The sequence below is a fragment of the Stegostoma tigrinum genome, chromosome 4, assembly GCF_030684315.1.
Source record: "Stegostoma tigrinum isolate sSteTig4 chromosome 4, sSteTig4.hap1, whole genome shotgun sequence".
NCBI lineage: Eukaryota > Metazoa > Chordata > Chondrichthyes > Orectolobiformes > Stegostomatidae > Stegostoma > Stegostoma tigrinum.
The window spans coordinates 92,017,133-92,033,790 of NC_081357.1; the positions used below are offsets into that span (position 1 = coordinate 92,017,133).

Sequence of the window (16,658 nt, forward strand, 5' to 3'; positions counted from 1 at the left end):
CCTGGGAACTATGGACTAAAGGTAAATTCAACATGTACATTCTAGCAAGACGAGGGAGAATTGTGTGTGGAGTAACAAGAGACAAAGTAAGAGTTTAAGTTGGTTTCCAACAAAGGGAGCTGGAAGAATTTAAATTCAACTTAAAAGCTAGTGTCAAATAACGGTAACCATCACAATCACCACTGATTATAGTAAAAACCATCCGCTTGACTAATGCCTTTTCAGGGAAGGAAATCTGCCACTTTGAACTGGTGCAGGCTCACAAAACTACCTGCCGAGAAGGCCAATCAAGCCACTCCATTCAAGGACAAATGGGGATGAGTAATAAATGTCGATCTTACCAATGACGTCTACATCTTAAGAACAAAGTTTGTCTGTAAGATTCACTTTCAAAATTCTGCAACATGGTGTGCTGCTTCTGAGCAATTGATCAGAAAATGGCAATAAGAAGCAGATATGAATAGAAATGAGGAGGCTTGGAGGTCATACAGTGGAACTTCTCACCTGAGTAATTCCTGCAGAAGCAATTTTATAGGTCTGTAGTTTCTGCTTCAGAAGTTCAATGTCGCTGTGACGGAATGGACAACCTGAAAACAGAGTAACATAGAAATAAAATTATCAGTAGAGGGCTATATATTAATTTAATATTCAATCGTCAGACCACCCTACAGCCTGGCTCAAACAAAACTGCCAAGGTGCTTCACAGTCAAGCGTAGTCAAAATAAAGAAACCAGCCAACAGGAGATATGACTAAGAAACAGGGTCAACAGTTGGATCTTACATACAGTCAAGACAGAGGGTTTTGAAATAATGAATTCCAGAAAATGGGGCATTTGGTGGTTAAGGTGGATGTAACATTTTGAAATAAAGGGAACGAGAAGCACAAGGGTTCATGAACAGCAGGAGGTACAAAATTGGAGACAAAAGAACAAAACATTTTCAGAGTCTCTGTACATCCTTCCCACTGCTTACTTTCCTGCCTAACTTTGTAACATTAGCAAAGTTGACACAGTTGCTTGGTAATGTAGAACTCGAGCATTGTTGAAAAATAGAGGCATGCTGTGAAAGAAATGTTGTCTTGCACTCATCAGGGTGCATGTAATAGACCCAAGTTTCAAAACTTACAAGACATGAGAAAGGGAAATGATGAGTTGGCAAATCTCTGATTGGTTGTATTGTCCAGGGCAATGCCTCAACTGATCACAAACTTTATTCATGCAGTATAATTTGATGCTCCCATTGTAGTCATTTTGCATCTACCCTGATTAGAGTAAGATGAAAAAATTAACAGTACAGTTTTTTTTTAAAAAGTAGCTCCCAAAGTTGGTTATACAATATCACATTTGGTCCCATCACACAAGTCAGTGATACAGGTTGTATATAGAAGTCCCCAGCATTGCCCTTTGCAGTACCCCACTAGCCTGTCAACATGAAAATAATCCAATTACTCCTATTTTTTGGCACATTATATAACCTGAATTCTTGGTAATACCTTACTTCCAACTTCATATTACCTAATTTTATGTAATACTCTTAAAAGGTCCTCATCATATGGTTTTAGAATCCCTACAGTGTGGAAACAGGTCTTTCAGCCCAACAAGTCCACACCAAACCTTGGTGCATCCCACCCAGACCCATCTGCTTATAACTCACATAAGCTACACACCCCTGAATACCACGGGCAATTTAGCACAGCCAAGCAACCTAACCTGCACATCTTTGTACTTTGGGAGGAAACCGGAGTACCTGGAGGAAACCCGTGCAGACACGGGGAGAACGTGCAAACTCCACACAGACTGTCGCCAGAGGGTGGAATTGAACCCGGGTCCCTGGTGCTGTGAGGCAGCACGGCTAACCACTGAGTCACCGTGCCTCCCTTAATAATATTTTAGGAAACCCATACTATTTGGAGCACAAATTGAAATACTTGACGAGAACAATGCATACTATTGCTTCAGCCCAATGTCAGGTTAGCAGGCAAGAAAATTACTGATGTGTCATGAGAAATGAATGAATCAGTTGCCAGAGAAACAATGCTGAGTGTCAGTAAAATTAATAGATACCACATGACTCTTAAGGTTTTTACTGAGTTTCGTGTAAGTGCCAGAGACATCGTCATGGTGTCCACCTCAAACAAATATGATGCCAGCAATAAAACAGTGCATGGCAAAGTGCAGGATGAGTGAAAACCCCTTGGCTGACCTCAGTTGGAAGCAAGAAACAGCCAAAGGTGTAATGGAGCAGAAGCAGAACAACGCTGACTTGCAGGGGCTGCATGCTCAAACACCATAGTTGGCAACCCAGTCAAACAATGTTTTCTATTCCTATCTTCAAAGATCCATTCAAGCAGCACCAGACAGTGACCTACTTGTGAACCTACCGTGATAATCGCCTTGACTTGGCGGGTTTGACAGAATGATCTTCATGCAACTAAATGGGGTATAGTCAGTCCTCTTGCCTTCTTTTCCAAAACTGTGGCGTATATTGTAGGCGTATAATTTATCAAACTAGATAACAAATCAGAATAGAAATGTACACATTATTCATTATTCAATGCAACATACTCAAATAAAACACCCATATTTGGGACAAGGTGGACAATACAAATGACTGAATTGTGAAGGCTTCCACAGCACACAACGATGCACAGATTTAGGATCTATATCAAAACACAGCTGCACCTGGGATTAAATTACCATATAATATTTATCTTCTTCAGGGCACACTCATGTTTGAAAAGAATCAAAACAAGAAATATCTACTTCAACCAAATGCTTCCAACTATGTACCACAGTCTACATCAGAACCAATACAAAATAATAAATTATTTTGTTACTTGGTTACCATTTTTTTGAATCTCAAACAGACAATTTTATGAATGAAAGTATCTTAAAACATGTGAAGATAAAACAACAACTCTATTAAAGTCAAAAGAACTTGGAAAGTGAGAGCGATCTGTACTCAACCGGAGTTGAATTAACTCCTGCAGTGATAGTCAGGCTCTGAATCACAGTGTGAACACCTCGTCAGGGACTGAACTCACGTGTGACTGCCTTCTGATAACCACAGAGTGCTGTGTGGACAGAGTCCTTGTGTACATTGAAGGCGGAGATAGATTCTTGATCAATAGGGGAAGTCAGGGGTTATGGAGAAAGGGCAGGAAAGTGGATGAGAGGAATGTTGGATCAGCTATAATCTTACTGAATGGCAAAGGCGGCTTGAGGGGCTGAATGGCCTTCTCCTGTTCCTACTTTGTATGATCTTATTGGGTCGGACTTCCAATGTGACCACCTTGTGATGGGCCAAAGGGCCTTTTTCTGTGCTGTGGATCTGTATGACTGAAAAGGATATTAAAAGGCCCAACAGGGCTTTTACGACAATCAATAACAGTTTCCCTTTAAGCATCACTGAGACTTACTTGCAATTCCAGATTTTGAGAATCAAATTTACTGCCAGCTGCCATGGTCGGGTTTAAACTCATCCCCAGAATCTTTGCCTGGGTCAATGCATTACTAACCAGAGGCATGACAACTATACCACTATCTCTCCCTATTCATTCCACCACTTCTGGTGGAGGTGAACTCAATAGGCTTACTATTATATAAAATAATTTCTGTATTCTCTGGGTCTTTGAGCAAGTGCAGACAACATAGTGACAACTGGATCCTGGAGGCAATTTTATAAATTGCAAAAGGAATTTCTTCCTTAGGTTTTCAACATGTCCTCCAGTCTCTTTCAGTAAAGAGCTATTTGCTCAACACAACAATGACAGAACCATCACTTTGTAAGAATATACTGTTAAGAGGCACGTTCAGATATCATCTGATGATAACCCAGTCTATCACACCATGTGAGTGAAGGAAGTTTTGGATTTAAAGATATCTGGAATATCTGTTACAGTACTAATAGAATTTTCAATCAAGCATGGTTGGACACAATATTCTCTTCTGTATTCAATCTTACTTTAAAAATGAATCTTTTCCATAATACGCATGCTAAATTATTTAAATTGGCAAATCGATATTTCATATTCAATTCTAACATCAGGAGCGCATATTTTTAGTTCAAAAGGATTTTTAGTTCAACGTGTCCTGTTTAAGCAAGAAAAAAAAAAGACAGGTTGCTGAATTGTGAATTCTGATTTCAAAATCACAAGCAAAAATCCAAATAAACACACATTTAAAGCATGGGACCTAACAAATTCAACCTGATGTGACATAAATAAAGAAAAAGGAATTGGCTAGTCTGTCAACCGCTTCCTCCATTCAACACAATCTTGGCTGATTGAACACTTCAATGCCTTTTACCCACAATATCCCCATAACCCTTTAAGGCATTGATAATCAGAAAGATATGAATCTCTCATTTAAACCAAATCATAGGCTGAGGTTTCACTGTCCTCTGAGGTAAAGAATTGCAAAGGTTCACAACCCTCTGAGTAAAAGAATTTCTCCTCATCTTGGCCCCAAGTGGCAGCGCTCCTTATTTTTGAGTTGCATCCACTAGTTCAAGGCTTTCTAACTAGGGGATCTTCTCACCTGCATCCGTCCCACCTATCCCTTTAAATATATGTATTTGGTCAGTGAGATCACTTCTCATTCTTTTCATTTTTTATTCACTCAAAAGGACATGGGCATTGCTGGTTGACTGGCCAGCATTTACTGCCCTTGAGAAGGTGGTGAGATGCCTTCTTGAACCAGTGCAGTCCATATCCTTTAGGCAGATCCACAATGTCTTTAAAAATCCTTCCAGGATTTTGACCTAGCAACAGGTGAATGAACAGCAATATATTTCCAAGTCAGAACAGTGAATGGGTTGAAGAGGAACTTGCACGTGGTGGTGATACCATGTAACTGCCACTCGTTTTTCTAGATGGAAGTGGCTGTGGGTTTGTTAGGTGCTGACTACGAATCTTTGGTGAATTTCTGCAGTGTACCTTGTAACTAGTACATCGCTGACGGTGAGAGTGGATGCTTATGAATGTGCAGCCAATCTAGTAGGCTGCTTTGCCCTGTTATTGGAGTTACGTTCACCGAGATAAGTGAGGAGTACTCCATCATAGGCCTGACTTGTGCCTCGTAGATGGTGTACAGGCTTTCAGGAGTCAGGTGATTTATTCATTACAATATTCCTCACCTCTGACCAGCTTTTGCAGCCACTGTATGCAAGTGGTCATTCCAGTTGAGTTTCAGGTCAATGGTAGTCCCCAGGATGCTGATAGTGGGGGATTCAATGATGATAACACCACTAATGTGAAAGGGTGGTGATTAAATGATCTCTTATTGGAAATAGTCAGTGCATGGCATTTATATGACACAAATGTTACTTGCCATTTGCCAGCCCAAGGCTGGCTATTGTCCTGATCTTGTTGCATCTGAACATGGACAGCTTCTGTACCCGTGTCGTAAATGATGCTGAATATTGTGTAATCATCAATGAATGTTCCCATTTCTGATCTTATGATGGAGTGAAGGTTACTGATGAAGCAGCTGAAGATGGCTGGGCCTAGGATACTAACCTGAGGAACTCCTGCACAGATGGCTGAGATGACTGACCTCTGATAATCACAACCATCTTCTTTTATACTAGGAATGACTAAACACCAGAGTCTGCCCCTAAGCCCAATGATTCCAGCTTTGTTACGGCTCCATATTACCAAACTCAGTTGAAAGCAGCCGTGATGTTAAGGGCTTTCATTCTCACTTCACTTCTCGAATTCAGTTCTTTAGTCCATGTTTGAACAAAGGCTGTAATGAAGTATGGAGCACATGACTTTGGCGGAATCCAAACTGGGCTTAGGTTGATGCCAATTGGTCTGTATGTTTTCATTTCTTTGTTGAGATTTCATTGTGATTGGCGCAACTGAGTGGTTTGCTAGGCCATTTCAGAGGGCAGTTGGAAGTCAACCACATTGTTGCGAGTCGAGAGGCACACGTAGGCCAGACCAGGCAGATTTCCTTCCCTGGAAGACGTTTATGAGCCAGAAGGGTTTTAAGGTATCCCAGATATTTTATGAAAAGACTGGAGATGGACAAGAGCTGCAGGCATGGGTCATATGAGGATTTTGAGACAGCAGTGGGGCCAATCTTTATGAGGTAAAAATCTTGCAGATACACATTTTTCCTGTTAATACCACTTCTTCCAGAAATCAATGCCCACATTTATGCTACACCATTAGTAGCAACACCCAGTGCAGTATGGCAAGATTATACAGATAGATTGTAACAAAATGTGAGCATTAGAATGAAATCATATTTTTTAAAAATACAGGAGTTCAGACTGATGGCCAAATTACATTTAATTCACAAACTATTTTGAGGCCCAACGTGCAAGTGTCAATGATTTATTTTGATTTAGCTTGTAGTCACACAACCAGTTTACCCTGACTGCTTTATTCTGTCAAGCCCTTCCTCAGTCATCATCTCCCCGAGGCTGTTCTGGTCGGAGAGATTTTTACACCCTGAAAACCCATTCCAAAGGCTTCACAGCCTATTCAAGGTCATCCTTCACTTGCAAACATTTGACTGATACGGCTCTTTGTGGTTTGTTTCTTGTCACTGGCAACACCAGCGTTTATCATCCATCCCAGAGGGCAATTAAGAGGCAACCACATTGCTGTTGGTCTGGAATCACATATAGTCAAGACCAGGTAAGAACGGCAGTTTCTCTCCCAAAAGAACATTAGTGAATGACATGGCTTTTTCCAGCAATTGACAACAGTTTGATGGTCATCATTAGAGACTTAATTCTACACTTGAAAATGGAATCCAAATTCCACCATCTGCCATGACTGGATATGAATCTACGTCCCCGGAACATTAGTGATAATGTGAACTGCAGATGCTGGAGAATACAAGATAATAAAATGTGAGGCTGGATGAACACAGCAGGCCCAGCAGCATCTCAGGAGCACAAAAGCTGACGTTTCGGGCCTAGACCCTTCATCAGAGAGGGGGATGGGGAGAGGGTTCTGGAATAAATAGGGAGAGAGGGGAAGGCGCACCGAAGATGGAGAGAAAAGAAGATAGGTGGAGAGGACAGTATAGGTGGGGAGGTAGGGAGAGGATAGGTCAGTCCAGGGAAGACGGACAGGTCAAGGAGGTGGGATGAGGTTAGTAGGTAGGAGATGGAGGTGCGGCTTGGGGTGGGAGGAAGGGATGGGTGAGAGGAAGAACAGGTTAGGGAGGCAGAGACAGGTTGGACTAGTTTTGGGATGCAGTGGGTGGAGGGGAAGAGCTGGGCTGGTTGCGAGGTGCAGTGGGGGGAGGACACGAACTGGGCTGGTTTAGGGATGCGGTGGGGGGAAGGGGAGATTTCGAAGCTGGTGAAGTCCATATTGATACCATTGGGCTGCAGGGTTCCCAAGCGGAATATGAGTTGCTGTTCCTGCAACCTTCGGGTGGCATCATTGTGGCACTGCAGGAGGCCCATGATGGACATGTCATCTAAAGAATGGGAGGGGGTGTGGAAATGGTTTGCGACTGGGAGGTGCAGTTGTTTATTGCGAACCGAATGGAGGTGTTCTGCAAAGCGGTCCCCAAGCCTCCGCTTGGTTCCCCCAATGTAGAGGAAGCCACACTGGGTACAGTGGATACAGTATGTCACATTGGCGGATGTGCAGGTGAACCTCTGCTTAATATGGAAAGTCATCTTGGGGCCTGCGATGGGGGTGAGGGGGCAGGTGTGGGGGCAAGTGTAGCATTTCCTGCGGTTGCAGGGGAAGGTGCCGGTTGTGGTGGGGTTGAAGGGCAGTGTGGAGCGAACAAGGGAGTCACGGAGAGAGTGGTCTCTCCGGAAAGCAGACAGGGGTGGGGATGGAAAAATGTCTTGGGTGGTGGGGTCGGATTGCAGATGGCAGAAGTGTCGGAGGATGATGCGTTGTATCCGGAGGTTGGTGGGGTGGTGTGTGAGAATGAGGGGGATACTCTTTGGGCGGTTGTGGCGGGGGCTGGGTGTGAGGGATGTGTTGTGGGAAATGCGGGAGACGCATGTCCATTTCAAGCCCACTGGCTCCCACAGCTACCTAGAATACACCTCCTCCCACCAACCCTCCTGCAAAAATTCCATCCCCTATTCCCAATTCCTCCGCCTCCGCCGCATCTGCTCCCACGATGAGGCATTCCACTCCCGCACATCCCAGATGTCCAAGTTCTTCAAGGACCGCAACCTCCCCCCCCAACAGTGGTCGAGAACGCCCTTGACCGCGTCTCCCGCATTTCCCGCAACACATCCTCACGCCCCGCCCCTGCCACAACCGCCCAAAGAGGATCCCCCTCGTTCTCACACACCACACCACCAACCTCCGGATACAACGCATCATCCTCCGACACTTCCGCCATCTACAATCTGACCCCATCACCCAAGACATTTTTCCATCCCCACCCTTGTCTGCTTTCCGGAGAGACCACTCTCTCCGTGACTCCCTTGTTCGCTCCACACTGCCCTTCAACCCCACACCTGACACCTTCCCCTGCAACTGCAGGAAATGCTACACTTGCCCCCACACCTCCCCCCTCACCCCCATCGCAGGCCCCAAGATGACTTTCCATATTAAGCAGAGGTTCACCTGCACATCCGCCAATGTGATATACTGTATCCACTGTACCCAGTGTGGCTTTCTCTACATTGGGGAAACCAATCAGAGGCTTGGGGACCGCTTTGCAGAACACCTCCGCTCGGTTCGCAATAAACAACTGAACCTCCCAGTCGCAAACCATTTCCACGCCCCCTCCCATTCTTCAGATGACATGTCCATCATCGGCCCCCTGCAGTGCCACAATGATGCCACCCGAAGGTTGCAGGAACAGCAACTCATATTCCGCTTGGGAACCCTGCAGCCCAATGGTATCAATGTGGACTTCACCAGCTTCAAAATCTACCCTTCCCCCACCGCATCCCAAAACCAGCCCAGTTCGTCCCCTCCCCCCACTGCATCCCAAAACCAGTCCAGCCTGTCTCTGCCTCCCTAACCTGTTCTTCCTCTCACCCATCCCTTCCTCCCACCTCAAGCCGCACCTCCATCTCCTACCTACTAACCTCATCCCACCTCCTTGACCTGTTCATCTTCCCTCGACTGACCTATCCCCTCCCTACCTCCCCACCTATACTCTCCTCTCCACCTATCTTCTTTTCTCTCCATCTTCGGTCTGCCTCCCCCTCTCTCCCTATTTATTCCAGAACCCTCACCCCATCCCCCTCTCTGAAGGAGGGTCTAGGCCCGAAACGTCAGCTTTTGTGCTCCTGAGATGCTGCTGGGCCTGCTGTGTTCATCCAGCCTCACATTTTATTATCCCCAGAACATTACTTGGGTCTCTGGATTAACAGTCCAGCAAGAAAACCACTAAGCAATTACCTCTCCATAAATCCCTAATACTTTCAAAGGGTTTTTCGCCCTAAAGATGGTAGCAGTCACTGCAGCCAGTCTAGAGTCTGCAGTGCTTGCTCTGGGACCTTTCTGCTCCGAATCTCTAGTGTTTTATCCATATAACACCTGCAAGGGGGTTCTTTCACCTTCAGTGTTATTTCCCCACCCACTCAACTGGTCTTTGATTTTTAAATTACCACATTTGAAGAATTATGAAGGTTTGTGGTAGTTTCTGCTGGATAGAGGTTTCGTAAGCGTTGGATTCATTGGAAATGACTGATATTCAGGCAGGGGCTGTGATGAATTCTTTTTTGTTGCACCAAGCTGTGATAATCTGAAGTCTGTGCATGTCAATATTCAGCACACAACTTTTGAAATTCTTTAAAATTATTCCTCTTCTTTTATTACTCACATCTGTTTCAAACAAAAAAAAAATACAATGGAACTGAATGCAGTTGAGTATCACTTTTACATCATCTGATCAGGAACACAGTTGTTGTTATCTGTCTTATGAAGTTGCCAGTTCGAAGAGTAATTGATTGGCAGCTTGATTGGCACTGAATAACACCCATATGAGGAAACATACTAAATAAAGACGCGAATTAGTGTCTAGTAAAGTAGATAATGTCATGTTACAGTTTGAGAAAAACATAACAGCAGCTCCCATAAAGGATGTCAATTTATTAACTGTTATTGGTCAAAAACACGATAAATAAGTAAGAAAAGTTATTTGAGACAAAGTTTGTTTCCTTCAACTGTTCATGGAAAGAAATAAACATTTTCAAAGTGGTTTGATGCAGCTAAGGATGGTTCTCAGTTACTTCAGAGTTAACTATATTATTGATGGGCTACATTACACAAGTTTCTATAATGATGGAAGGTTTCCTTTGATGCAAGAGTCTGGGGAAGCAGTTATCCAAGAATCCACATTTACTAACACCAACCTTTTACTTTTCTTTTAATTCTCAACTATCCACTCATTGGGAACACATGAACTCATGTTCTTCAAACTATGTGTCGAGACCTCTGAATTGCTGCACCAGTATCTTAACCACAACGATGCCATATACAACTGTTATTTATTCCTCAAGTTACTTTTACACCTACAGCTCATTCGTCTCCAGTGCAGTGAAAGACCAGGAATGCTTGACAGCTGATATTTCAATAATTCCAACAGTATTATTTCTATACAGCATTTAATCATCTGTGTCTCTATTTGTCCTTACAGCTTTCAATCCTGTTCTTAAGACATTTTCTAATTTCCTTTTATAAACCAGTAATCACTTACGCTGAAGTGTATTTAACAGATCGACCTTTGGGTGAGGTTAAGAAAAGCTTTTCAATTCTTTCTGCATAAGCCATGTTGATTTGTACATCTATTTCCCAGTGCTTTCTTGCAGTGAGATGAAGCTGCAAATTGGCATATTAAAGGCCAGGCTCAATCATTTCCTTAAAGATTCAGACAGAGGTAGTTATAAAGCTGCAGCACAAAAGGACCATTTCCTGAAATCAAACTCTAAATTCGACTGACATCCTGTTGCAAGTAGATAGAATGCTCAAATTCCAGATTGAATTCAATGCTCAACAGAGATGTGAGAGCATCACTTCAAAAGAGTGGTCAGTCTTTACAACAAGTTAGCACTGGGAGATGTGGGGGCAAGAAGCTCAGATCACCAGTTAATCTGGACATAAATCTTGGAGAAAGACATTATTACACTGAACGCACAATATTTTGCACCAGTGTTCAGGTTCCATGGGTCACCACACCTCTCTTCAGCGTCATCTTCAATAATCTGCACCTACAAATTGATCCAGCTTCCCTCTTAAATAAATCAACGTTATGCACCTCATGTAGCAGTCAAGCTTACATCTTTCTCATTCCCTGGGTAAAGAAGATTCTCCTGAATTTCCCACTGGATTTATTAGGGCCAGTCTTATGTTTGCAGTCTCTGATTTTGGTCTACTGCATAAAAGTGAAGACATCCTCTCTACGTTATACACATCAAATCCTTCTGAATGTAAAGGCCTCTACCAGGTCATTGCTTAGCCTCCAGTTGAGCAGCAGTTTGCTCAATGGTCCAATATTATACAAAGCATCTCAGCTCTGGGGCCATCCTTGTGAATCCTTTCTCTACCTTATCCAGTGCCTCTCTTTAATCAAACGATGGCCACAGCTGCATGCAGTACTCTCATTATAATGACTAGAGGAGTAACAGGATTACAAGGCATTGATGTTTCTGAGCATGGTATTTTCAAAACTTCGAGAACACAGATTGCATTTGGGGCTGCCATTTTATTCAGGCTACAGGAGAATTAACATCAGGCAAAGCTCTACAGAGTATGAATGGGGGAAATGTAACTTTCGACGATGGAAGAGCTCAGCACATCAGTGGAAAAGATAAGGCTGAAGTATTCACAGCAATCTTCAGCCCGAAATACCGAGCAGATGATCCATCTGTGCCTCCTCCAATGGTCTCCAGCTTTACAGATACTAGTCTTCAGCCAATTCGATTTACTCCATGTGAAATCAAGAAACGGTTGAAGACACTGGATACTGCAAAGACTACAGGTCCTGACAACAGTCTGGTAATATACTGAAGAGTTGTGCTCCAGAACTTGCCATTCCACTAGCCAAGCTGTTGAGTACAGTTACAATACTGGAAAATTGCCCAAGTATGTCCAATACACAAAAAGCAGGACAAATCCATAATGGCCAATTACCGCCAGTCTACTCTCAATCATCAATAAAGTGATGGAAGGTGTCATCATCAGTGCGATCAAGTAGCACCTGCTCAGCAACATCCAGTTTGGGTTCCACCAGGGCCATTCAGCTCCTGACGTCATTACAGCCTTGGTTCAAACATGGACAAAAGAGCTGAATTCCAGAGGTGAGGTGAGAATAACAGCCCTTGATAGCAAGGCTACATTTGACCGAGTGCGGCACCAAGGAGCCCTAGCAAAACTGGAATCAATGGGTATCGGGGGCAAACTCTCTGGTGGTTGGAGTCATACCCGACACATAGGAAGATGGTAATGGCTGTTGGCGGTCAATCATCTCAACTCCAGGGCATCTCTGCAGGAGTTCCTCAGGGCAGAGTCCTTGACCCAACCATCTTCAGTTGCTTTATCACTGACCTTCCCTCCATCATAAGGTCAAAAATGGGGATGTTCACCAATGATTGCACAATGGTCAGCACCATTCATGACTCCTCAGGCAATGAAGCAGTCCAGGTTTAAATGCAACAAGATCTGGTCACTATCCAGGCTTGGCCTGACGAAGTGGCAAGTGATATTTGCTCCACACAAATGTCAGGCTATGACCATCACCAATAAGAAACAATCTAACTACCACCCCTTGACATTCAGTATTACCATTATTGAATACCGCACTATCAATATGCTGGGTGTTATCATTGACCAGAAACTCAACTGGATTCACCACATTAACACTGTGGCTACAAGTGCAGGCCAGAAGTTAGGATTACTGCAGCAAATAACTCACCTCCTGACTGCTCAAAACCTGTCCACCATCTAAAAGGCATAAGTCAGGAGAGTGATGGAATACTCCCCACTTGCCTGGATGAGTGCAGTTCCAACAACACTCAGGAGGCTTGACACCATCTAGGACAAAGCAGCCTGCTTGATTGGCACTAGATCCACAAGTATCCATACTGCCACCACCGACGCTCAGAAGCAGTAGTGTGTACTAACTACAAGATGCACTGCAAAAATTCAAAGATCCTAAGACAGCACCTTCCAAATCTACGACTACTTCCATCTCGAAGGACAAGGGCAGCAGACATATGGGAATACCACCACCTCCAAATTCCCCTCCAAGCCACTCACCATCCTGTCTTGGAAATATCTCATCGTTCCTTCACTGTCTCTGGGTCAAATCCTGGAATTCCCTCCCTAATAGTATTGTGGGTCAACCTAGCGCAGGAGGACTGCAGCAGTTCAAGGTGGCAGCTCACTACCACCTTCTCAAGGGCAACTAGTGACAAGCAATAAATACTGGCTGGCCAGCGGTGCCCACATTCCACAATAAAATGGAAAAAAACTAGCAAATATAAACTCACTAAGTTTCAGAAAATAGCTGAAAATATTTCATTTAAGGATTCAGCAAAGGTTTGTTTAGTGGCATTTTCCAAATTCTTCTTCAGTCAGACAGTATATGCAGTTAAAGAGTGCATTTATAGTATAACTCTATCAGAGATGACATGCTTGAATTATGTGATCTCCTTAGAGCACAGAAGGAATAAGGGAGAGTTAATAGAAGTGTTCAAAAGTACGAATTAAACAAACACACAGATTAAAATAAACTGTAAAAGAATTGCAGAGACAAGATGAGCAAAATCTTTTGTGCAGTAAGAACAAACAACAAAGAACAAAGAACAAAGAAACCTACAGCTAAGGAACAGGCCTTCGGCCCTCCAAGCCTGCGCCGATCAAGATCCTCTGTCTAACCTGTCATCTATTTTCTAATGGTCTGTGTCCATTTGCTCCCTGCCCATCCATGTACCTGTCCAAATATATCTTAAAAGACGCCAACGTGTCTGCGTCTACCACCTCCGCTGGCAACGCTTTCCAGGCACCCACCACTCTCTGTGTAAAGAACTTTCCACACATATCCCCCTTAAACTTTCCTCCTCTCACTTTGAACTCATGACCCCTAGTAATTGAGTCCCCCACTCTGGGGGAAAGCTTTTTGCTATCCATCCTGTCTAAGCTACAGTCTGAAAGAGTGAAAGCAGATCTAAAGGCAGCTTTCAAAACGTAATTGGATAAACACGAAGTGGGGAAAGCTTGATTGGGCAATCTGGAAGTATTTTCAGGACTACCAAGAGAACATTTACAGGGTTATCGGGGAAGATGGTGGGGAGTAGAACTAGTTGGGCAGCTTCTTCAAAAATGGAATGCCTCCATCTATGGCCAAACCAAAGGAATCCTTTCAGATTTGCTGGTTGTGACTGAAATAAATATGCAGTTTACTTGTGTCATTCCTGTAGAGTGGACTACTAACATATAGCACAGTCAATGCCAAGCAAACTACACAAAGCAAAAGCTGAAATGAATGCAGCTTTGGTGAATTATACCTCTTTAGTAGGACTAAATGTTTTGTGTATGTTACAGCCTGTTAAGTTAAATGAAGTTGAAATTTGAACAACTGGCTTTGGTTGATGTGGTTGTTACTGTCAGGGTTGGAGGCACGAATGGTATGGGTAAGAACAATTGCTCACCTGACTTCCCTGACGTACAGTAGGAATGGGGTGGGGTTCTTTGTTGCTGATACGTTTCCAAGTTGACAGCACTGGTAATGGAGGATTAGAACCAAGTCAACTTGCAATTCACTATGTAAATTGGACGTGCTACAATCCCTAGTTGATTGACCAACCACAGATCACTGTTCCGAACCTACAGCTTATCTGCTGTTATCACTAGATATTTTGTCTTCTCTGATTACTCAGGATCAAAGATCATGTAATTATCCCCCGTCCTGCTAATTGTTTTTATTTAAAGAAATTAATTTCCAATAGTTTTTACTCTCACTCTCAACTGAAATTAGTCCCTGGGTGATAAATTACTATAAAACCTTGTCTTGCCTAATGCCTTTTGAAAATATATCAAAAACATTTTACACTAATTTCTACTCAAATTTTCACCAAATTTTCTGATGTTTTAATTTACTTCCTATTCAACAATGCTTACAAGTTCCTCATTTTATTTCTAAAACTGCACAGATCGACACTTGCTAATGTTAATTATTAAAGCTATCACCTTAATCATTTTTACCTTTTCTAAATCAAAGCAACCCTTAATTTTACAACTTTGTCAATACCGCATTCCGCTTGGATGATTCCCATAGATTTCCTTTTTTTTAAAAAAATTCCCCTCCACTGTCCTTCATTTCCAGGAGTTTTATTGGTAACTCATCCACACTCATGAAACAAATCTATTTCTTAGAAAAGTTTTAAATTTACCTAACTGCACAAAATTTGCTAGCTATGTAGACTATTTTCTTTATTCCAATCCCTTTTCACTCAAACGTCAGATTTTATCAAATCCATATATTGTAACTTCCCAGGTTTTCTAAACATAGATCTAAGCATACCATTCCATCAGTTATTCCAATTTATAACTAAGATTTTTTTTAACTAGAAACAATAAATCCTATGGTCTACAAGCACAATATTTACTCATTTGCTCTCAGAGAGTATCAAAATGATTGCTAACTTAGAGGTTCCCCTGGGAGAATTTCCTGAAATAATTAAAGGGTTAGATACCATCCCCTTTGACACATTACTTTTTCTTAACAGATTGGTGACAACTTTAAACTCAAGTAAGATGAATACAATGGATATTGTGTGGCTGTTCTTCTCACAAAGTTATAGAAGTCTGGAATGTTACTGGCTGTGTTTGGTGGATGCTAACTATTGTTATGAATTGAAGAGTAAGTGTGTGTGTGCGTGTAGGTGCTGACACGGGTGGGAGCGCAAAAAGCACACCCATGACGATAACAATCTCTTCATTACTGCCCTTACAAAAACTATATACTACTGGGGTCAATGAACTTTTTACAAGCTAAGTGGTGAAGATCAGTGTGAAGCTAGAGGTTTGGGAAGTCTTTAAAGACCAGAAAAGGGTAAGTAAAACTGGGACTTTTTTTTGGGGGGGGGGGGGGGGGGGGGGAAGAGGAGAGATGAAATATGACAGTAAGCTAGCCTGTAATGTAAAAGACTGCAAGCGGATTTTTTGGATATATAAAAAAAGAGAGAAGCAAAAGGTGGACATTGGGCCATTGGAGAATAACTGGAGAAGTGTGATGGGGAACAAAGAAATGGAAGGGGAACTGAATAGATACTTTGTGTTAATTTTCACAGTGAAAGACATCAACAGCATAACAGAACTTCAACAGAGTTGGGGGCAGAGCGTAATGGTCATCACTAAGGAGAAGGTGCTGGAGAAGCAGTAAGATCTGCAGGAGGATAAATCACCTAGACCAGATGGACCAACAGCGCAGAGTTCCGAAGAAAATAACTGAGGAGATTGCAGAGAAGTTGGTAACAACATTTAAGAAATTATAAGAAAGGAGGGAAATTGAAGACAGGAAGCCAAACAGCAGTTAGCCTGATTTTACAGATGTTAAAGTCCATTGTTAAGGATGAGATTGTGCTGTATTTACAAATGCAAGGTAAAAAAAAGGTCTGAGTCAGCATGGCTTCATCAAGGAGAGGTCATGCCTGACAAATCTGTTGAATTCTTTGAGGAGGTAATGAGCAAGTTAGACAAAGTA

At 42.7% G+C, this 16,658-nt stretch overlaps 1 protein-coding gene across 1 annotated transcript in view; it reads right to left on the reverse strand.

Annotated features, from left to right (window-relative positions):
• prim2 (DNA primase subunit 2) overlaps nucleotides 1-16,658 on the reverse strand; it is a 165,049-nt gene that overhangs the window by 19,167 nt on the left and 129,224 nt on the right. Inside the window, exons 10-11 of the mRNA XM_048531973.2 lie at nucleotides 2,381-2,507; nucleotides 505-587 (exon numbers count right to left, since the gene is read on the reverse strand). Of these exons, the coding sequence (XP_048387930.1) occupies nucleotides 505-587; nucleotides 2,381-2,507 (210 nt within the window). The remainder of the gene's footprint in view (nucleotides 1-504; nucleotides 588-2,380; nucleotides 2,508-16,658) is intronic.